This window comes from Psittacula echo (genome assembly GCF_963264785.1).
Source record: "Psittacula echo genome assembly, chromosome: 6".
NCBI classification, from domain to species: domain Eukaryota; kingdom Metazoa; phylum Chordata; class Aves; order Psittaciformes; family Psittacidae; genus Psittacula; species Psittacula echo.
Window position 1 is genome coordinate 52,497,710 of NC_137743.1, and position 24,082 is coordinate 52,521,791.

Consider the following 24,082-nt stretch of genomic DNA (forward strand, 5'->3'; position numbering starts at 1 on the left):
AAGAAAATGGATTGTCTAATATACGCTTCAAAAGTAAATGCCTCTACTAAACCAATCATGCTGATGACTTGGTGTTTTAAATAGGAGAATTGTTTATCTACTACTACTTTCATGTTAAAAAGTCTAGCTTAAATTCAGGTTCAAACATCTTAAGATCTTGCAGATCAAAACATGTCTCATTGACAAAAGTCCTGTCCTGAAGTACTGTCTTTCTGAGTAACCAATAGACTCTGGTTTTAAGATTTTTACATGATGTGCATTTTGTCTTGTGTTCTGTAGGAATGTGCTTGATTGTCCTATTCTATAAGTCTGCAGATGTATGCTACAGAAAACCTGTTCCTGGTAACTATGCAGCAGTCCTCCTGTATCTGAACTCCAACGAAGCTTGATTCTGATGTCACTATCTTTGCTCCTCTGAAATTATTTTGTACATGCTTTCATGCTTTTACTGTGTCTTCTGCAGAGTTCCTGCAGCCCCGAGCTATCTCTCACAGCCTAAGGCTTATCATGGGTCCAAGAACATGTCAGTAGCAGCTTCCACTATTTCATCTGCTATCTCATCTCAGTCTAGGTATATCTGTAAAGCTCTCTTCTTTTACTTTGTTTTTATTCTGTATTATTCTCTGTGATTTAAGGGTTTCACCTTCTCAAGAGATTGGCTTGGCAGGGACCACTGAAAAGCATGATGTGTTTAAAGGAACAGCCTTCTTGCTTACCTTTCACATTAAAACTGAGCTAGGAAACACCTAAGCTTTAGATTTAAGATATGTGACCAAAACAGCCTTTTGGAACAAAGGTGTTTAATTTGATTGGTTTGTGCTGGTTTCACCATCCTATGTCTAGGGACACTGGTGAGAATGACAGATTTATTTTTTTTTTTTTCTTGGTGAAAACAGGGCCCCAGGAATCACAGATCTTCTTTTATTATGCTTTTCATCATGACTTAATGAAAGACCACTGATAGGGAAAGGTAGCATCTATCACTAGAAAGAGAGAATGTGGTACTGCTTCGCTGCTAAGCCTTTTCACTGCTTTCATTAACAGTTTGTCAAGACTAACAGAGGAGAAAGCAGTACATTTTAAGATTCATTATTTGAACACAATCTTCAGAAATAATGAAAAGCTGAATCAGCAATACATTTGAGATTATAATTATCCATGTCTCTCTTATCTTGATATGAAAAGTAATCATAGAATGGTTTGGGTTGGAAGGGACCTTAAAAATCATCTGGTTCCAAGTCCTCTGCCATGGACAGGGAAACCTTTCAGAGCTATACATCAAGAAGTATAATGATCTTTCTCAAGAGTGAAGAAGGATCTTTCTCAGTGAAGAAATTTATCCTAAAATGCAATCTAAACCTGCCCTGGTGCAACTTAATGCTGTTTTCTCTTTCCTGTGGCTTGTTACTTGGGAAAGTACTCACTGATTTTCAGAAATCTTACATTGCTTTTTATTCAATACCTGTGGTATGATTAAGCTCATAAATATCACCAGTACTAGTTCATCCACTGTTTGTTTTAGTAACAAATCTCTTTTAGCCAGTTGGAATGATCATTTAATCTCTGTGAGAAGAGGGTTCTACATGGTTGTTGCAGGAGACCATTAAAAGTCGCATATAAGCAGGGAAGATCCCTCGCTGCCTGAGCAAAGGTAACTGTGAATATTTGAGCTTGATTAAGTGCTGGCATTTCTTCTGAGCTACAGAAAAGACTCAGTTTTAGGGTTTCTCTCAGTTGAGTACTGCAGTGTATCCATCAGTCAGAAGATGAAATTAGATTGAAGCTTTGGTGACTACTCTGGCTGGACAGAGGATATCTATTCATGTTTTATCAGTCTATATATTAGGACCCATATACCTCTTTATATTTATATTTTCACTTACCTGCATAAGAGATTGCCTTGGTATTCTACTGCCTTCAGTGATAATTATATGTAGTAGCTAATAATAGCACTCTGAAGCCTGCATGTAGTAGTAGTTCTGCATATGATACTTTTTATTTCTGCAGTATATGCATATTTCATTGAGATTAGCATTGCTGTCACACAGGATCCTAGTTTTTCTCCTTCAAGAAAAACGATCAGAAAATATAAGACTTCCTTTTAAAGAATAATTTTTGGAGGAATGCAGAAAGATAAAATCACAGATGCATTGCATCTATCAGTTTTAGGACTCCATTGGTAAAAGCTTAATCAGATTTATTTTATTGCACATCCATGACTAGAAGGCTTGAGTAAAAAACATTCGTCTACTCATTGTCAATTTCTGAGTATCTTGAATAGGAGGATATAAGGGAAGGGCTAAAGAACACATCACACATTGCACTTTCAAAATGTCAAAACTACAAATTTTCCAGTTTTAAGAAATAGCTTTATTTCAGATATATTTTTTTTTTTATTTGTTTTTTAATTATTCTGTGAAGCTGTCTGACTGGGTGAAGAAAGACACAGACTTAAACACTGGGAAAGCTGCTACTCCATTCTGAATTAGTTATAAGACCCTACCCGGAGTCATCTAAAAACTTTGGAACCCAATATTAATATATGAATCATAGTGTCATGAGCTTTTAAATCAGAGTCATAAAAGTGGTAGGTCTGTAGAAACCTTTCAGAGCAGCTTATCATCATAGAAAATCTTTAAAATAAGGCTGCCAAATTAGGCAGAAGGAATATTTTCACAAAATGGTCAGTGTGTGCATACTCTTTTTTTAACTGAAGGCTGTTCATTTAAGAAGCTCATAATTCATTTGTATTAATCCCAAAACTAAGGATAAACCTTCTGAATCCCAGAACAGGCATTCTTCACATTGAAGTACAGTAGCTGTGTTAGAATATGTATATACAGAATGTAACAGTTACTTGGGGCAGATTGACAACTGCTGGCATAGCTTTTGGTATAAGAAGTAGATGCAGATATCTGTTGTTATCTTTTGGGATAGATCTGCTGTTCCATAAATGACCTTTGTTTTCATTGCTGTCTTGGAAATGACAGTCAAGCAACAATTATGTATAGTTTACATATAAACACCTAATAAATTAGTATAAAGATAGCCATTATTTGCTGACACTACTTGCATGGCTGTCTTAGAGCTAATATAATACTACTTCTTGATTTATCGACCTTAATTTTACTTTCTTTTAATGGGGAGAAGTGAAGCAGTGTGTGGCCTTGACATTACAAATTAATTTGTAGTTATATATCAATATGAACTAATCAGTGTGAATCACAACTTCAGTGAGTAATGAGTATAAAAGGTCACCTTGAGATATTAAAGTTTACTTCCAATTCAGATGCCTTTTACCTCTTGCATTATTGGCATGAACCATTTTACCTTTTCCTGCCCCTTTGAGAAGGAAGCAGGTTGTCTGGGGAGACTCAGTGTCTCCATTCTTTGAAGGTTTTCAAGACACCACTGGATAATACACTGAGTAACCGGGGCTGACCTCAGAGCTGGACTTGCTTTGAGCAGGAGGTGAGGTGAGAGACCTCCTGAGGTCTCATCCAACCTCAGAATTCTGTGAACCTGTGAAAACAACTGTCCATTTCAGAAAGCAATGCCTTAATCAGACTACTAAAAAACTATTGCTCGTACCTGGCAATTATTTAAGTCAAAGATGTAAGGTCTACTGCACATCAGCTTTATATACTACTGTCCTAAGATCTTACTTGCCAATGGATGACACAGGGTATCATGCTAACTTATGCTTTGAGCTGTTTTGAGCTGGCAAATGTTGTCTTAGCTGATGTCTCTCTTGGAAGTTCAGTAATTCAGCAAACCTTGGGACACGAAGGCAAATCAGAAACTTGTCAGATCTGTAAAAAATGTGTTCCCTAATAATTGGATAAAGAAGCAAACCCCGTTTGTTTAGTTGGTTTTTTGAAGGGCTGTGTTGTACCTGAAATAGGTTCTTTATTTTTGAGCACTACTTCCATGTTTGTTTTTAAAACTGTCATATATTATAGCTAGTGTATTCAAACATAAGGGACTAAAACTGACTTCTAAATTAACGTGTAATTCAAAGCATGCCAAAGTACTGACTTAAAAATCAAGTTTCAGCTTGACATATACCATTGGAGCATTGCAGCATTTCATATGATTTTACTTCAAGATAAAATATGGATGACCTTAGTTACAACAGCATCCCCACCCTGTAAAACATGCTCAGATAGATTGAGGCTGAGATTCTACCACCATTGTTTCAGTGTTTGTTGGTTTGGTTTTGTTTTGGTTTTTTGTTTTTTTTGTTTTTTTTTTCCTTCTAGATATCTTAAAAAGGTCCGCCAAGAAAATGTGAGAGGATTTCTTAGTCACTGTCCTTAACTATTTAAATCCGATTTTAAATTTCGGTAGATGCAGTTTTTATACTGATTTTGCCTTTGTGAACAAGGCTGTATGCATAACATCTAACATGAGTAAAATCTGTATAATGTTCCTAAAGAGGAATGATTGAAGTAAGTCATTAATCCTTAACTGACTGTTACACTTACTTTTATATCTGAAATGCTATCTTACTTTTTCACTTGCAATCTTACTTACAAACAGGAGAGCATAGTCGGAGTGTTTTAAATACACTATGAAGCTCTTTATGCAAGTGGTTGTTCTATCTGGAAGATAAAAGCAGGGCAACCACTGAGACAGCACTCTGGGGATACAAAAACAGGAGAAATGATGGAAAGTTACAACTACAGTTCTAAAGGGAAGGTGTAGGTTTTGTGATCCTAGGATTTTAATCCAAGCACTGTGTCTGTGGTAAAGGGAATTAAAACTCTTCTTCAGAAGCTACGGAAATGACTGATACATATGACAGGCTTCCAGTAATTCTGGCAAATGTGGGCTGTGCTTCTGTGGGATATAATTGATGCCATGCAGCCCTGCTCTGCTCTGCATTTAGACCAGAGCTGTGTTCATTCTGAATCCTCTTGTTTCTTGTATCATACATTATTCAGGCTTTTAAGTACTTTCTGTATTTATAGAAAAGAATCATTCATGTTCTGAAACGATACTGTTTCCCCAAGAAAAAAAAAAAAATCTCCCTGTTTCCCTAAGACTCTCTGTACTAAATGAAGAGGAGAATGGTACAGCAAAGGAAAAGTTTAATGTGATGGCTTGATGTTATTGCTGCAACTATGTTCAGTCTGTCCTTTCTGTGGAGTTGTCCTAATTACTTCATAAGCTAGGAAACTTAGGTGATCTTTGGACTTCAGCTCATTCAAGGTTTTCTTTTAAGATTTGATGCAACTTTAGCTTATGATACTGACAAAAAGAAACTCGTACTTTTTCTGGGCTAATTCAAATAAATAGTGAATGTGAAAGCAAACAATCCAATGGTTGAGTTAAAATTCAACAACTAAAGAATGAGAAAAACTGAATGAGAATGACTTAGGGAGCAGTACACCCAGCTCATTTATTTATGTTACCATTATTCAGGTTTTGCTATGATTCCTAGCTTAAATAAGATAAGCAAGCAAAATGTAATTTGTAAAGTAATACTGATCTTATATGATTATAAATGTTATTATTTGATTATATATTATATTGTATATATGATTATAAACATGTTGTTTACTTTAGCACTTAAGAGCACCTCTTAATCATAAGGAAATTCACTGTAGGACAAGATATCCCAATTTTCTTGGTATATTTTTTCAAATACAACTTTTGTCTCATTTTAGTTTCAACCGGCATTCTTCCACCTCCATCAACTATCAATCAAAGAAGAGGTATAAATATGTTTTCTGCAGCTACACTACCTTAAAAGCACTTAACAAAACAGTTTACTGCTGCTAGTAGGCATCTAGTGAAGTGTTAACATAAAAATGATCTGCTTAGGAATATTTACTCTTTCTGACAACTAATAATTTCTTCAGAGCCAGTATTTAATTTGCTGCCTGTCACATGTCATTGGCTACTACAGATAAATTCAGTAAGGGTGCTTTCACTGCTTTTCAAGGTGCCATTGCTCCATTGCTTCCTGTCTCATTAAAGCATCTTTGATCCTTAGGACATCTTTTTATTCTTTTCCTTCTTTCTTTTTTAATTTTTTTTCTTTTTTCTCTTTCCCTCTTTTCTTTCCGTTCCTTCCTTTCCTTCCTTCTTTCTTTTCATCACATGCATCTTTTCAGCAGAAATTCTGATAAATCTTTTAACTTCACTAAAACACGTAATAATGTATTGTGTCATTTTATTTCTCTTTGACAAGCCTTCTGATCTTCCTCACTGTAATTAATATGCATCACACACTAGTAAAATAGTTCAGCAATTGACTTCTTTTAATTTTGCCATGATTTTGGTACTATGAGTATGTGGGTGGTTTTCTGTGTGGTGTTCTTTGGTTTTTCAACTTTATTTCCCTGAATATAGAAGTGGTGTTGTTTTACCATGCTGTTAACTTTGGGAAGCACTTGAATTTTGAATAACCACTTTTCTTCATGACAGTCTAAGTATCAGTCATCTGGCTCAGAACTTCTTTATGTATTTTGTACATTAAGAGGGCCTCAAATGAGTCTTTCTACCAGTGGACCTGCACATCTGGGAGTAGACTTTCCTGAGTGTATGCCATTTTCAGATTAAGGCTGTATGACGCATGATGTAAAATCTTTTAATCCACATTGTAAATATTGATCACTGATCTTGTAAAGGTAAGTATGTTTTACTGATTTTCTGTCTCGTTTACATTGAATAGTAGATTTTAAAACAAGGAAAAGTCTTTGATAGTATGTGTTTAGCTAAAGGCATTTTGAAAGCTGTATGTGAAGCCAATGTACCTGAAGTGTACAACTTCCTGACTGTACTATGGTAGGAGCAATTACCCTCTGTCCAGTGACCTCCGAGTACAGTGCAGTCTTATGTACAGGTGAGAAGGCATCAACAGGAAATAGATGGTATGAATGAAAAGTAAAAAGTCTTACTGTGCTTAGAATAGCTTTGGTGGTTACAAAATCACAGCATAGTTTACAACAGAATTTACAGTGAATACAAACCCACTAAAACAGTTTATCTTGGGAGAGTCCTGTTCACTCACGGTACAGTTCACTCATATAGCCCTAAGCCCTAGACTAAGTACAGAAATAATCAGTTGCAGTCATTGTAGCAATAGCTATGTTTCTAGATCTAACTAAACAGACAAAATAAATTAGCCTGAGGCAGTAATGCTGTGCAAATTAGATCTATAGTATAAGCCCTGTCAGAGTAGCAAAAACCTATGTTGTGAGGATAGGTTTGGTTTGCTTAAAATTAAAAATCTGACATTCACATGTGTCAGAATGGGGTTTTTTACTAGGACTCGAAGGATTTTTTGTTTGCCATATGTAAAAAATTCTAAACATGGCATCTATTTCTACTGCTAAAGAATGTACAAGTCAAGATGGACCAGTGGTCTTGCAAAGCTGGATGGTTCTTATGCTGACGACTGTTTTCCTATAGACAAAGCCACTATGGAAATAACTCCTAAGCTGTCAGCACAAATGGATAGGGATTTGGTTCATACAGAGAGTGAAACTGAAGGGGAAAACAAAATTTGAAGTATGTTTTCCTGGTGAGTAAGAATGATGTTCAACAATGAATGTGTTTTTTCTTGTACACATCTCAGTATCTGTTGCTTCCCTCCCTTGTACCTTATTCTTTCTCGCTTGCTTTGTTTATAATGCTCTTTTAGTGGTCTGTGAAGCAAAGTCACTACAAATAAAATCATCCTAAGTAACAGGCAAATAGAAGAGGCATGTATTTCAATGTGTTACTTTGGTCAAACTGAGAATCACTATCCAAGCCATAAAACGGAGAAAAGCTATTTCTCATTGATGTTTGGAATCCTGAGCAAAAGTTTTTAATCTAGGAATGCAGCAAGTGCATCATAATATTGCATATCATGTGCTTTTGGGTTAGCTGAATCTGAACATTAGAAAAAGTATTGTAAATTCTGTTTTCAGTTTAAACAGGGAAAAGAGTTAGTTTCAGAAATGTTTTTTTAAAGGTCGCTACAGTCTTTCTGAAAAGAGTACAATGCTTATAAACAGTAGTTAGCATTTGTAGTAGCAGTAATTGGTCTTAAAATTGATCTTTTTAAGTCAAGGAGATATCCCTCATTGATTTCTCTTACACAAGAACAGGCCTGTTTGTTTATAGAGGGACAGAAGATCAGGAACATGCATAAAAAGTTTGGAAGTCTGATCCCTTGTTAAACTTAGAATTCCTTTAATAAATTTCTGATATTCCTTCAGTAAGCTATTTTCTGTGACAAGAAGAGCAACTTGGCATTATTCAAAATCCTTATTTGGTTGTTTTTAATTTCCAAAGAATTGTCTCAGCCTTTCTTAGCAATGACAACTAATGAATCTCACTGTGTTCTCTCCATAGCTCTCAAGCACAGTTCCTCTCCCAGTGCTTTGGAAGCTGCCAAATCCGTTATTTCAGTATCAGAAAATTTTGCTGTTTGTAAAGTTGCTCATACCTTCATTTTGCTTTTAGAAACACAAGCCAGTCATATACTCCAATGCCAGTTTCTGGAAGCTATGGTGAAAGTCCTGCTGCTTCTGCTACTTCCAAAATGAGAGTTGTTACTACTGCCAGCATAAAGCCTTCTGTCTACCAGCCAGGTAAGGTGGCTTCAAAGTACTGAGAGGATTCAGAAAACAAATGCACAAGCTTTTTTTAGAAAAAGAAAATGCAAAGAGTGGACATCTTGCAATAGGACACACATTAGGAAAGATTTACACACATGGAACCAAATGCTGCTAGTTGGTAGTTTTGCTTCAGGTTATCTTAAGATCAAGGATTATGCCATCTTTGTATTCTGCTTTGGAGTGAAAATGTGGAACAAATGGAAAAAGAAGAAAAGCAAGGGGGAAATCTGTAATAAAAAATAGGTAGCTGGGTTTTTTGAAAGAAATACATTTGTAAAATGACCTTGTGTGCCCAGTTGGGAGCCCAGTTACACTTCAAAGTTGCTAAAACAGCTTAAGAATGCACAAGTCAGGAAGGAAATAAAATAAATAAAGGTAGCTTGAGTTGGATGTATTTGCAAAATAGACAGGGCCACATACTGAACTTCTCAAACTCAGGCTTATAGTTGAAATAAAGATCGACCTATTAAGGTATTTCATATGCTATGCTTCTATTTCCCACATACCTAGTTTCTGAAGGAATACATGTGATTATTCATTCTTGTGGAAAATATACTCCTTGATGTTATTTAAATTACCCTTGTATTAATGTGTTACCAATAGAGTGAACTTCTAAAACCACTGATGACCAAAATGTGAACCCTCAAAATGAACAAATTAAATGAGGCAGCAGTATAAGTCTAAATGCAGTTCTGTTTCAAATTAAGCTTCTCCTGATCTTAGCAAAAGAATTAAAGTGTGATTTATATCTTGACAGTCAAGTAAATATGAAAAGGCCAAGAATTCGAACAAGCTTAGACTCTGTCTTCTGTAATGTTCTATCCCTGGATATACTGGAATGAAACCAATACAGAAATTTTACTCAGACATAAAGCAGACAGAAAGATTAATTGCTAGATTTTTTTGTATTTGAGATATAAAGGTGGAAATGCCAGTTCAGAGTTATCATGAGCTGTTTAAGGGTCTCAAAGTAAATAAAAATTTCAGCTTCTCATTTGCTTTTGGTTAAGTGTGTCAGCATATACCATGTTCCCACTGAAGGCAAATATTATTATTTTTGTCTTGCAAAAGAAGGAAAGATGAAGACAGGGTTTATTTCCATAATGCAGAACAGAGCAAACTTTGGCAAGTCAAACTATCTCCAAAATACACTGATTGATACTAAGCTCCATGCTCATTTGGGGGAATTATAAACTCCAGTTCTCAATATGCAAACCTGCCACAGAAATGAATCTGTAGCTGTAACAAATTAGTAGCTGTATCTGCTAAAGAAAAAGCTGACTGTTGAATTAGACTTGGAATAAGAGGCAATGTTTTTGTTCTCTCCTGTGAGGGGCATGTTCTTTGCAATTCCTTATATTGATGGTTTTGAGCCCCACTGCCAATAAAGGCTTAAAATACACAGTTTGGAAACTCTGTTCTGTGGCACTATTTATACAGCAAATTTATTTCAGCTACGCATATTGTCTGACTGCATGTGGAAAATTCTTATTTTGCAGGCACTGCAAGGATATAGTGTACTTTAGAGGGCAGGAGAAAATTCAGAATAATACCTAATGTGATATATTGCAAAGACAAAATTCAAATAGCATTAAGATGGCAGAGAAAGAAACAGTAAGTCTCCCTATATTGTCCAAGACTTTGAAATATCCAATAAAGGATTCTAAAATACCTTTGTAATTGAACCCCCAAATTATTCAGGTATAAAAGAGATTACAGACAAGGATTTTATTGAAGATGTTTGGGTTTTCTTTTGGTAGATTTTTAAAGTTTTATATCTTTGATGTAGCAGCACTTCATACTGGTTTTGTAACATAAGATGGCCCTAGAAACAGTTGCAGTCCTGAGCAAACAGGAAATTGTCACTTGGGAAGAAATGGAGGAAACGGCATTTCCTGTCACAGATGAGAAAGTTCAATAGTACTTTGAAACAAGCCATCAAGACAGTTATAAAACTTCCTCACTCAACTTTGTCAATGCACATAAATTCTGTCCAGCAGCATAAAATTCAGCCACAATTTGAGAGACCAGCTGTTCTCAAATTGATAAATAAGATCACAAAATACCTATATTTCTTCCAATCTAAATACAACCTCAGGCTTTTGCAATAACTGTACTCTCACTTATCAAATAATTTCTTAGATTTCTATTTTTCTAAATCTACTGTGTGAAAAGGCTGAAATAGTGGAGATTACTTTAAGGATTTGCAACATAGAATTTAGAAAAGGAATGTCTTTATCCTAGCTATCAGTGTTAATGGGAATGAAATGACTGGTTTCCCTTAAAAATGTGGACCAGCAACTTCCAGATTAAAACATGCAGCAGCAGCCTCATACATGCAATATCCAGAAAGCTGAATCAATCACTAAGAGAATTTACAGGACTATTTCAATCTGTCAGTTTGAAAATAAATAAATAAATGGGGCTAAATTTTGTTTATACTGAAAACAATCTCAAAATTGCATTGGTAAGTATCTCACTTAGATCTGAGTAATATACACTTTAAAGCAAAGAAAGAGCGCTACTTTGACTAACCTAATGCGGTAGGAATTGGCTGCTGCTAAAAAATCTTTTTCCTTCCTACAGGGAAAAATCTGAACTCAAATTCTTTTCCCTTCTCAACTTGTTTTTAAAAGGAGCATACTTCTTTTCTGAACATGGTCCACTAGATGGCAGAAAAATACTTGTGTTTCCTTTCTTATAAGCTTTACAAGCCTAGAATAGCGCTTTCATACAGTCCAAGCAACTCAAACGCCAGAATTATACTACAAAGTAACGTGATACCTAAAAGTAAGAAAGCAAATCTTTCCTTTTAAATCCCAAGCCCTACTAGGGCTACTCATGTATGTAGAAGTGCTCAAGTGTAAAGGCCTAATCTGCTCTTTTAGAAATTGGTAGAAAAATTCCCACAGATCTCAAATCAACTTTTCACTCAATCCTGAGCACCTTTAAAACAGCAAGTTACATACCATCTTCTATATTAAATTCTTCTAAATAAGAATATAGAGGACATAGAATAGTTATGGTTGGAAGTGACCTTAAGATCATCCAATTCCAACGCCCCTGCCATGGGCAGGGATGCCTCATAGTAGACCATGTCTCCCAAGGCTCTTTCCAACCTGGCTTTGAACGCTACCAAGGATGAAGCATTTGCCACATCTTTGGGCAACCTGTTACAGTGCCTCACCACCCTCACAGGAGAGAACTTCCTCCTTATATCTAATCTGAACTTCCATGTTGTCTTATCCGCTTTATCCATCATCTAGTATGTACTGGAACAGTATATAGGAAAATATGGGGCTTCAAGGATGTGGTCAGTAAGTGTAGAACAAGCCAAGTCAGTTGTGATTATGAATTACATTTGTTACTGGAAAATTAAGAATAATCATTACGTGTTTTACTAACAGAGGAAAACAGAAAAGGGAAATTGTTTTCACAGTGTGAACTATTATGTAAGACTAAAGTAGTTGACTATATGAATCTTTATCAAATGCATCTTTGGTAACACACCTTCTTTTCTGGAGGGAAGATATCCATTGACCACAAATGAAGAGCTGATGGGGAGAATTCCAAATTCCCCAGAAGCAAGGAATTGGCTTGCTCCTACTGCTATTAAGAGAAACCTCTTCTGCCGTTCTCTCAAGATAACAATAGTCTCATTCTTTCTCTCCTACTCTAAGAGAGTCTGAGGACTGAGTGAAACAAGGAAATAGAGGCTGGGTTACAGAATTATTGTAAGTATTAATTTTTGAACAGTCAAGGGTCAGCTCAGTACTGATATTTTGAGGCTCTGTTCTCTTATATACTGAGTCTTAGTACATTTTAACAGCAAACAGCACCTTTTTATCCGCTGCATGTATGTTGGAAGACTTCGAAATACACAAACATACAAAGGTGAATCTGTATGGCAGAAGCTACGAAGATGAGAGTTGTTCATATAAGCTTAGGGTTATAGCTCTAAGATAATAGAACTTCCCAGGGAAGTTGTGAGTGCTCCATCCCTGGCGGTGTTCAAGGCCAGGTTGGACAGAGCCTTGGGTGACGTGGTTTAGTGCAAGGCATCCCTGCCCATGGCAGGGGGGTTGGAACTAGATAATCTTCAGGTCCCTTCCAACCCTAACTATTCTATGATTCTATAATAACAACTCCTTCTTAAAAATAGCTAAAATCTCCAAGTTACTGAAACCCTTCTAATACATTGCAATGACACTATTTTAAATAATAGTAATTCCTGCCTGTTCATGGGGAGAAAATATGTTGTAGTAAATCCAGCCTGTGAAAACAAATTAGAATGGCTGAAAAGAGAACTCAGAGCAGTTACAAATACCCAATATTTGTAATTTTGCAATAATTCCCCTGGTATCTTCTTTCAGCAACTGGAAAAAAAAAAATCTGCTTTATTTTACTGCAGCAAGTAGAAAAGATAGAAAAGATAGAGTAAAAAGAAATAGAAGGTAGAGAGAATAAGCAGTTCCCCAGTGTTTATCCTTCATAGGAGTCTAGATTAATCCAAATCCAGATAAATTATATGCTGTCTACACTGGTTGGAATAAACAAACTGGAAAAATAAAACACTGTCATTGTGAGATTAAGGGAGAAAAAGTGAAAAGCTAAGAGGTTGTAAGCATTTATGATAGACACTCATAGAAAACGGTATCCTAAAAATGGTACCTGAACTGCATTTGTTTTTCACTTCTGGAACTCTGGGTTTGAACATCTAACCATTTTTGTTAGGCCCCCTGTGGGATACACTGCTGTTCTTTGCATGAACAAGAATTGGCTCTTGGGAGAGGGAGAATCCTTTCACAAAACTGAGTGAGCTAGAAGTCACCTTATTTAATTAGAGAGCCTTATAGGTGGGAGCCTTTTGAACTCACCAATTAGAGATGAAATATTGCCTTCTAATTTTGCCTAGCTTAATACCTTAATACATAAATAGCAACAGCCTCAGGATTTAAAGAGATTGCATATAAACTCAGTTCTGAAATCTTTAAACACTGTTTACCACAACCAAGTTAAAAAAGAAGCCTGAAGCTAAGGTGGGATACAGTTTTATGAAGCAGAAATTTTGTTGATAGTGTAGCATAAGAAAACTTTATCAAGATTCATTAGCTTCAACTCTGAACTCAGTAAAAAGAAGAAAATCAGAGATCACTGGGGTGATCAGAGTGGATTGATATATATGCAATTTCGGTACCTTTAATTGCTAATAATCAGTATTCTGTGTGGATGGGTGTGGGCTAAGGGAGGAGTGTTAAGTAGAAAAATCTTCTTGCCATTTAATTATGCAGAAAGATCCATGTTACACTCAGAACCTTCTTGGTTGAAATACCTTTTATACCTGCAAGCTCCTTCAAACTGTAAATGTTGTATTTGATCATCATTTTATTGGCATTGTGATCTACAAGGCAAGGTGTTTGACTAGACTGCAGGAGAACTGACTTCTGTTCCCAAATCTGCGCTCTCTTACTTGGTTAAAACATTTCAACTCTCCAAGCTTCTGTTCCTCCTCACACAAACCAACTATGATTCACTTTGTTTTCCTTGCAAAGGGCAAACTGCATTTAGTGCTCCTGTACATGGCAAAGCGAGGCAGTTTCTTGGGCAGTGACTTCAGTCAATATGAGATCTGACATTTGAAAAGAGATGGGCAATGGGAAAGCTTTTTGGTATGTGCAGGCTCTAGCTTCTGCTTATTTTTATGTGATAAAGCTCCACCCAAGATTAGAGCCTGGTGCATACAAACACAGAGGCAGTCTGCACTAAGATTTCATGTGATAGTCAAAGGGTGGAATAAAGGAAGTCTAGCATTTCCATTTTATACATAGGAACTGAGGCACAGAGATACTACGCTTTTCCCAATGTTATACAGGAAGTCTGTGGGAAAGTGAAGAACTGAACAGAGATCAGTCATAACCACAAATCAGGCCTTCCTCTAAGTGCTCTTGGCTTTGTCTTGCTGGTCATGTGAGCTGAACTAGCTCCCTCAATATTGCTTCTAGTGCTCTCTAGCTCTGTGTTCCTTGATGAGCCTGTGTTTCTTCAGAAACCTAGGAGTAAAACCTACAAATGATAGATAACAGTGACATCTGTGGCAAATGCTGCATTTTAATGAATAGAACCAGATCAAAATTCAAGCATAACTTATTGAAAATTGTGAGGAATTCCATCTGAAACTTTATTATATGACCTGGCCTTTCCATTTTTAACTTGTCTTAAATAGATTATATGGCAGTCTTTGAAATTATCACGGAATTGTCATATCCATTCCTACTAGAAAATGAAGATATGTCCTTAAAAATGATCTCCATAAATTCTGTAAAAGCCAGCAGACAATGACTTCTGTAATGCATGTGGATTAGAAGTCAGTGACTGTGCTGATGTCCTCGGCCTCAGTCCAGAATTAATGAGCAATATGGGACAGACCATAATAAATATCACCTGAAGCTTTTATTTTTTTATGTGTCATTTTTTATGAGTACATCTGGTAAGTGTCGCTGTTTTGCCGTCAAAAGAAAAGACTTTAAAATACTTCTTGGTTTCTTTTGGGATACTTAAAACAGCACCGGCACCAGTTCATTCCTACACCCCTGCCAACGCTGAGCCTGCAAGTCGCCCTCCCTGGGTAACAGATGACTCCTTTTCCCAGAAATTTGCACCTGGAAAAACCACCACCACTATCACAAAGCACATCCTACCAAGGGGTGCTCCAGTACCATCTCCTGCCTCAACTTCTGCTTACCCATCTCCAGTTTCAACTTCTTCCCAAGCTCCTGCCCGAGGAACAGTTCAGAGGGCTGAGCGTTTTCCAGCTAGCAGCCGAACTCCTCTCTGTGGGCACTGTAACAGTATAATTCGGTAAGGTCATGAGGTTTTGAAAAGGAATGAAGCAGAAAAAAAAATTTCAGAGACACTGGTTATTGTGTATTAATATACAGTACCAGAGCCTAAGACTCAGTTAAATTGCCCAGCAGGGATGTCTGTTTTCTGCTTCATTAATTTAACATTTCCAGAGCTCATTTTTCTATTCTGTGGTTCACTTTTTATCATTGCAAAGTTATAAATGCTAATTGTTTGTTTCTTGGATGCTGTGGCAGATTGCTGTTTGTTTTTTGAACAAGTTTCTGGTCCTAAGGTACCCCTTGAAGGAAGTACATATAGCTTCATTGGGAGAGTTTGGGGGCTGAGGGGAGGATAGTGGAGAGAAAGGGAAGAAGACATCATTTTGGAACAGCAGCCAAATGTAATTGTTGCTTTTGTGTCTGGAGAAAGATAATGCCTATGCTCTATTACCAGTGATTCATAGAATGCCTCTCCCTTCTCCTTTCCCAGTTCATTCTGCTGGACCAGTGCCCATTGTTACCCTGTGGACTGCTAACCAACTTTAAGTAATCCATGTTTAATGACAGTCTCCCCCCACTAAAAGGAGCTAGTTTGGTGGCGTGGAACTGCTGATTATTGCCCTTTATATATTCTGAAATTGAAAGATTCCAGTAATAATCACTATATCTAAATATAATCAAGAGTAAATCACCAAAATGAATTTAATGTGTCTTCAGTATAATGAAACGGCAAGCTGTCATCTGATAGTCTGACATTTCTTGAACATGCCACATGCAGTGCTCTCTCAGATGAAAAGAAGGCAGGAGACTTGAGGAACTATTGTGAGATGTGGGTGTTTTTGTTTGGAAATTTGTCTGCTTTTTCATGCTTTCAAATAGAAGCATTATCTTCTGTGTTACAACCCTTGGCCTTTTCCTGTTGTCTTTGAAGGTCTTTACAAAGGCCACTTACAGCTATGCAGATAGGAAAATGATGATTTTTCCCATAGTTGTCTGTTAAATCCAATAGATATGACTAAGCAATAATGAAAGATTTTAACCAATTGGCAAAGTGCATGAGTAATGATCTTGAAAAAGACCATTTCTGTTCAGGCTTCTGGATCTTATTTTAATATGCACCTTCATGGTTTAAGTAGAATGCTTGTTATACATGTATGTGTTGTCTAACAAAGTGGGTTTGTAATCAGGGTCATTCAATGGTTTTTTACCTATTAAGATAATTACAATTGTTTACAGGGGTCCTTTCCTGGTAGCCATGGGTCGCTCTTGGCACCCAGAAGAATTCAATTGTGCTTACTGTAAGACATCCTTGGCTGATATGTGCTTTGTGGAAGAGCAGAATAGTGTGTACTGTGAGCGCTGTTATGAACAGTTCTTTGCACCAACCTGTGCCAGATGCCACACTAAGATCATGGGGGTAAGAGAACAAGCTTAACCCTTTCTCCAACTGCATCATTGATTGAATTAATGAAGTAATTTAGACTGTAAGTAGTGAATGTAGATATTTAATTCTTTCCCCCATTTAATAACAATTTCCCAGCCTTTTGATTGTTCCAGAATAAAAAGCATATTATTTTATAGTAATTTTTATCTATCCAAAATCTTAGATATTTCTGTACCGTATTCAACTCTTAGAATATGTAATCCAGCTACCATCTCACTGAGTGTAAAATAAGTAACACTTCCTGGATAGTTCTTTGCTACCTGATACATACTGTTACTTTTTTCTATCTTTTCCTTATATTTATAGTAAGAGACTTGAACTGGGTTGTTGTTGTTTTTTTTCTTACACAGGACTTAGTCTAAATTTCAGTGGAGAAGTCAGTGATCTTAGGAAGAGGCCCATTGCTCTTGCTGCACCTCACTGGTAGCTAGCAACACAGCTGCTGAGAGGAATTCTGCTGACTTCTTATAGTTATGAAATACAGAATAAATACAAAGATCTGAATTCCAGAAGGGCAAAACTAGGTGCCAATTTTGTCTTAATGTACTCATGCTTAGGTACAAGTAAATTTGCTATTCATATACCTTAGATGGTGATGAAGTTGCAATACCATAAAATAATTTTAGCAGGGTAGTTATGCTTGCAGTTATAGAGAATATATGACATAATTCTCTTAAACAAGGAAGCAAGTAGTACCACAGTGGTTTTTCACTGTTTAGCTGTCACCTTTTGACATCTGTCTAAATGTTAGCATTGACAGACTAGATGCTTTTCTCTGCAATTGCCAATTAGGCATGGCAGCATCAGACATCTATGGTGAAGCTCTGGCTCCAACCAACTCTTGTTTGCTGCTGCAGCAGTGATTTTACAGCAGAGTACTGACTTAACTTACCTAATTAATGCTGGCACAAATCAGTTCCCCGTTACAGATTTTCATCAGGAAAATAGCAAAGATGCCAGCTGCCTCTATTTATAGTAATAAGATTTCTCAATCTGTTTTTTGCTTCTTAGCTCAGTGAGGTTCATAAATGGATCCAAACCTATTTATCAGGGATAGTTGTTTGCAAACAGTAACAGAAGTTAATGAATCTCAAATGGTGGTTCTCTAATGAGATATATGGCAAACATAAATTAGACTATTTTGTCTATTCACTCGATGGAAGAGGGCTTCAATCCCTTTTGTCATAGCCAATGGAGACTAAAAATAATCTTTAGAAGAGAGTAAGAGTCTAGGTATATAGCTGGAAGCAATGTAAAATAGGATCTAGATTCTCAGCTGGTGTAAGTCTATGCTGTTTCACTAAAGTTAATGAAGTTAAATTAATCTGCACCTGTTATGCAGCTCTCTGAAAACTGGACTGTTTGGCAGAGATATATTGTCGAACAATGTCTTGGGTACAAGTAAGATTGACAAGTTGGCAGGGCTCAGTGCAGGAGGTTTTGGACTTGGAGGGCTTCTGTGTGACAAGATAGTAATGAAGCAGTAATAGACATTGATCTATACTGGATAAAAGAAAGAAGCTGATAAAAGTCTGGATAATCAGTTGAAGAGAACATCAATTGCACAGAATTTGTTTTCCTGTGCTGAGCACATGGCCTAGGAACAGACAACACAGACTCATTCCCACTGATTGCATACATTAAAATCTAAGAACTTATTTTTCAGATTTTTTTTTTTTTAGATTTTCACATTACTTTGTGAAGCATTCTTCTGAGCAGCTTAAAGAAATTAGTAATTTCTTAATTAGTAATTAGGAATTAGTTACTTTGAAACATCGGAATTAAAATATTATTACCTCCATGCATTTCTTGGTCTCAGAAAGAAAATTATGCTTTAAAATTTAACAAATCATACTCTTGCATTGAAGAGTTCATACTAGTTATGTCAAAACAAAGGAGAAGATAATCAGAATCTTTGTGCAGAATCTCTCCTGCAACAGCGACTGGGCATGCTGATACAAACAGCTGGCTGAACTATGTTGTTTCAGTTTGGCAAATATGTTGTTCCAGAAAGCTTGCAGTCCTATTTCCTCTTTCTCTCCAAAGGAGCCCAATTTCTGACATACTTCTTTCTTTTGAGGGGGGGAATTGGGAAAAAATTAGAGCATCTCTGCCCTCTGTTTGTTCTCCAGTAGGTAGTTACAGGACATGCTATTCCACTGGAGGTTTCTGTTTGTTTGCTTTACAGGAAGTGATGCATGCCCTAAGACAGACTTGGCACACAAGTTGCTTTGTCTGTGCGGCTTGTAAGATGCCATTTGGGAATAGCCTCTTTCACATGGAGGACGGGGAACCTTACTGTGAGAAAGGTATGGCAAACTGGACAGTTCTGCTCAGTAATCATGTGCTTCATGTTTTATGGAAGCAACATAAGAATAAAGCAGTTGAACAAAATAAAATCAGTTACCCATCCAGCATGGATTTTGTTTCCACTCTCCACATACACAAGTGTTTCCCTTGTGTTCTCCACTTTACATGATAGACTTGCAGAGCACTGGCCTTTTGCCTCTATGTCCCAGAATGCTTACCTCATTTCTCCCCCTCACATATTATGATACTTATTTTCCACTTCTCTCCCTGCACTTTCCCCCCTCTCCCCCTCCCTTTCCTGGTAGATTCTGCTCACCAGAAATCTACATGTGATCGGGTGAAAAGTTCTTCTTTTAGGATTCTAGTAGCACTTCTAGACAGTATGTGTGGGTTGCTGCCCACATTCTCTCTACTAAAGTTGCTTGAATTATGACTTCTGGTACTGCTACCTCACCCTAAAACTGATCAACCAACATATATGAAAAGATAGCTCTGTTAGATGTGTAACACATGGTAATGCAGATTTTGTTTTCTGAGTGTTGCAACAAATGAACTGCTTCTTGCCAACTAAGAAAGGAAGAGCCTTCCAAACTATGGAAAGGGTAATACAGTTTAATAAATGGCGCTTGCCATGCAAATGAGTTGCATGACATGGTCAGGAAGCAGGTTAAGGTTTAAGTGATATTCCCACTGTTAGCCCTGTGTTGTCTATCTAATGAGCTTCTGGCCTCTTCCTCTCTGGAGATTCCTACCTTATGGTTGTGCAAATCAAATTTTACAAATCAAGAGTAACTCTCAGTGAAGAATGAAAACCATACAGCATGACTGCCTTGGCACCTACCCATTAGAATCGGAGGGTTTGCCATAACCTCTAGTGACTCATGAATTCCACCTTTGGAATTTCTGCTAATCTTCTTCAATGTCAAATCTTTCAGGCTGCATTTGATGTTCAAAGTAAAGATGTATTAACCAGTTAGTATGGGGTTTCCCCAATATTCTCTCTCATTGCAGAGAGAACATAAATCCAGTCATAGAAACTTAAATTATGCTTCTATACCACCCTTAAGGTAACACTCACTGGCATTAAATTGTGTTTTGTATGACCATATTTGCCCTTATTAATAGCTTCCACATACATTAATTTAAAACTGAGAGAAACATAACTTTGTATTTCATGATTTTTTTGTTTCTAGTGCTTGTGATGACAGCTGTCATGCTGATGTGGGGTTTTGCACTGAGTATTTAAGTAATGAAAGAAAAGAAACAGATTTCAGTGTGTTTCAGTTAATGCAGGAAGAAACTGAGCAAACAAGAAAAAATTAATCTTCTGGAAACTTTCTATTTCTCTTCGATTTAATACAGTTAGGTTAAGAGTTTGTTTTAAGTTTGCTTTTTGTTTTATTTTAGATTATATTGCTTTGTTCAGCACAAAATGCCATGGCTGTGATTTTCCTGTTGAAGCTGGAGATAAATTCATCGAAGCACTTGGACACACTTGGCATGATACCTGCTTCATTTGTGCTGTAGGTTCTATACCAAATACTATCTCATTTCTTTATACTCATAAATTGTGAAGTAACATCAGAAGACCTGAAAGCAAGAATGGCTAACATATGACTAAGAATGTACAGGGATTGAATTTCATTTTTTACTTGCAGGTGGAGGATGGGAATCATTTCTCCTCCATAAACCTTTACTAGAATTATTATATTTGACCATTACAACTGAGTGCTTTCTAATAAATTATCCAGTTTTAGAGAGTACATACAGTAATACGTACCAGCATTGCTGTTACTCTTTCAAATGTTTACCAAATAACGATAAAGCAGGATTTAAAATAAATTAACACCATACCCAACAGTATAGCCACAATCTTACTTACAAAGCAGTGCAGTTCATATTTCCATGCAAAATGCTTGTTGAAACTTGCAAAAAGAAGTCTGCTTAGTGAGAATGAATAGTAATTAGCATAGAAGTTGGTCAAACTCATCAATCTGTGGTGTATGTACAGCTATGTAGTGTGGCCAAATTCCCACACTCTGCACACAAAATAGTAAAATCCATATGATAAACAGTACTCTTCATATGGTTCTAACACAGCTGTGCTACTCTGCAATGTATTATTCCTAAGGTAATAATATCTAGAGCCTCTAATTAACTAAAAATAGTGTGTTGGCGACCCCAAAAATGACAATGACAATTTCTAATGTTAGTTAACTTTAACATTTAGGTTCAAGAGTAGAAGGTATAAAAATGTTTATAAATATCTAAAACTAAACTAGCTACTGGTCTCTTAAGGTACATGGAACTGAGTGACAGAAAAAATTCCTGTGAAAATTAAAGTCTTTTTGAAACTCTAACATAGAAAGGAATACTAAGACAGTGAGTTCCTTCCCAAATTAAGAGCTATTAGTCACTTATAAGAGACACTTTCTCTGAGTATTTTGTGTTCTTTTTTGTTAGTTCATATAACTGCATTCTTATGTATTTATTTAAATTGGCAACCCAATTTTCTGTGGAGGCTATAGTTTTGTTAATGCAGTTCTCACAGCATTTTTTTGTTAGGCACTAACTTATTTTCTTTCAGTGGGTTAAGTCAAATGCAAATAAACACATAACTCTTAATTTCTAGCATGCTATCCCCATATCTTTTCACATGATTTTCCTTCCACTTGCAGAAGCACATCACTGATGTTATCACTCACCGGTCTTAAGCCTGCCATAAGCATTATGCACAACATTTATTCTTATTCCTAGTTTCTGATGTATGGACTTTCTTAAGCGGTTCTAGTCAACTCTGACCTTGCAAGTGGTGTTGCACTACCCTGTGTAGATACCTATGCAATTCAAAGGCTGTTTATCTAAACCTGGGCTGCCCTGCCTGGGCCATGCATTCTCAAGTGCTTTGTTATGTCAACATCAGCACTTCATCAGCCAGGCAGAGAGCTCTATCAGTTTAAGAATAACCTGGTAAGAATAAGTAATTAGTTTTCAATGATACCGGATGTCCAAATGACTCGTTCCTTGATCACATAAGCATCCATACCAAGACAAAGTAATAATAGGAATGAGTATCTAATGGTACCATGGAAGGATGGTACCTCTGGGACCATGGCACCTAACCAGAGCTTTTGAAAAATCATACATGAAAAGATAAGAAGCTAGGTCTTAGATGAGCTAGCTGCATGTGCTTGAGTGTTCCACTCTCCTTTGACAGTCTGCACAAAGACTGCTGGGACATGCTGGAGCTGCCAAGGGGATTGTATGCCCTTTTTTAATAGAAACTAGTGAATTTTAGTGGTTAGTGATGGCAAGAAAGTAGTGAGAGGAGAAGAAAAGCAGATGCAAACCAGAACCTAACCTCAACATGGAGTAGGAAAACTACTAAGGCATGCACTTTGATCCTGGAAATCAGATGCACTTCTGTCAAAGAAATGTGTAGGCAGAAGAGAAATACAGTTGTAATAATTGTGTCTTTCTCCCTCTCTCTCTTTTTTCTTCTTCTTGTTTTTTTTTTTTTTTTTTTTTTTTTTTTTTTTTTTTTTTAATAATTCCTGATTGTATTTATTATTACTTCTAGGTATGCCATGTGAATTTGGAAGGTCAGCCATTCTACTCCAAGAAGGATAAGCCACTGTGCAAGAAGCATGCCCATGCCATCAATGTTTAAATGAAGAGGAGTTGGTAGTCAGTAATGCTGAAAAAACCCAGATGGCTAACTGGGCAGTTACAAAGTTGATAACCATGGCTCGCGTTTCTTTTGGTAAAATCTAGGAAGTTGATGCTTCTGAAGTTTAACTTTAACCTCTTTTGTTAAAAGCAGGAAATGCTTTTGGAAGGTTCCTACAGGAACCTACTGAATGAACAATCAAAAACATATGAAGTAGAGCAACAGTTGGGGAAAAATAATGAATTTAACTAAAAACTGGAATATAAAAAGTAATATGCAAATACAATTTCAAATTAATTACCCACAGCAGTTTTACTCCTTAGACCACACGCTAGTGTTTAAGAACAACTGGAAAAGACCTTTTGTAATAAGTCATTTTCTTTCATAACAAGAATGAGTAAGTGCCACATGTACAATAATCTGTAGAAGCAAAGGCCATAGGTTTCCAACAGAAATAAATAAATTAGGGTTTCCTCTATGAAAAGTGAGTGCTATTCCATTATGTTGTGGTGCCACCTTATAGCATCAAACATTTACAAATCTTTACAAATATGAATTCTGCCTTGAAATCCATATTGGGATTTCAGTAGTTGGGAAGCCTAGGAGATAAGCCATAACTTAGTTTGAAAATAAAGTGGAAACAGAATAATGCCTTCCATAGCCCAGTAAGACTGAAAAAAGCACATTGGGTCCATCTTCCTAGCACTTGGCTTATACATGCACAGTAGATTAGTTCATTTTCAAATCCTCATGGAAAAGGACAACTGACTTTCTCCAAATTACTCCTACATTGAATGGAATAGAAGTGGCTGGAAAAGCCAGCTTTTCATTCAAAACCAGTTTTCCTTTCCTGTTGCTTTGGTTTCTAATTCCCATTGATATCAGTGGGAAGTAGGAATCTATGTACGGACCTTCACGTTGATGAACACAGAAGACACACATCCATCTAGCACAGCTAGGAAGTCGGAGATAGCTCGCAGAAGTTCCCTACTGTGTCCCATATAGTTAGGAAAAGGGCATCTTTTCTTTTTCTTTTTTTTCCCTATAGTAAATTAACATTGATTACAAATTCCTAAGGGAGCATAATAGGCACACACTCTTCATCACTTTTACTAGCTTAAATGTGACACATCCTGAATTGTAGTAGTTATTTACCACTGTGGAACAGTAGATAGGATCTGACAATGAGGATAACCAT

The 24,082-nt window shown here is 36.6% G+C and overlaps 1 protein-coding gene across 2 annotated transcripts in view; it reads left to right on the forward strand.

The window, feature by feature from the left end:
- Window positions 1–23,626, forward strand: part of LDB3 (LIM domain binding 3) — a gene marked incomplete at its 3' end in the record, with an annotated part of 117,161 nt that extends 93,535 nt beyond the window's left edge. Inside the window, exons 10-17 of one of the 2 annotated variants that reach the window (XM_080620825.1) lie at window positions 464–571; window positions 5,673–5,720; window positions 8,464–8,591; window positions 15,182–15,476; window positions 16,697–16,877; window positions 19,093–19,213; window positions 20,622–20,737; window positions 22,795–23,626. In XM_080620825.1, the coding sequence (XP_080476951.1) occupies window positions 464–571; window positions 5,673–5,720; window positions 8,464–8,591; window positions 15,182–15,476; window positions 16,697–16,877; window positions 19,093–19,213; window positions 20,622–20,737; window positions 22,795–22,884 (1,087 nt within the window). The remainder of the gene's footprint in view (window positions 1–463; window positions 572–5,672; window positions 5,721–8,463; window positions 8,592–15,181; window positions 15,477–16,696; window positions 16,878–19,092; window positions 19,214–20,621; window positions 20,738–22,794) is intronic. The other variant, XM_080620824.1, reaches the window with a different exon arrangement.
- Window positions 23,627–24,082: the final 456 nt, after the last annotated feature.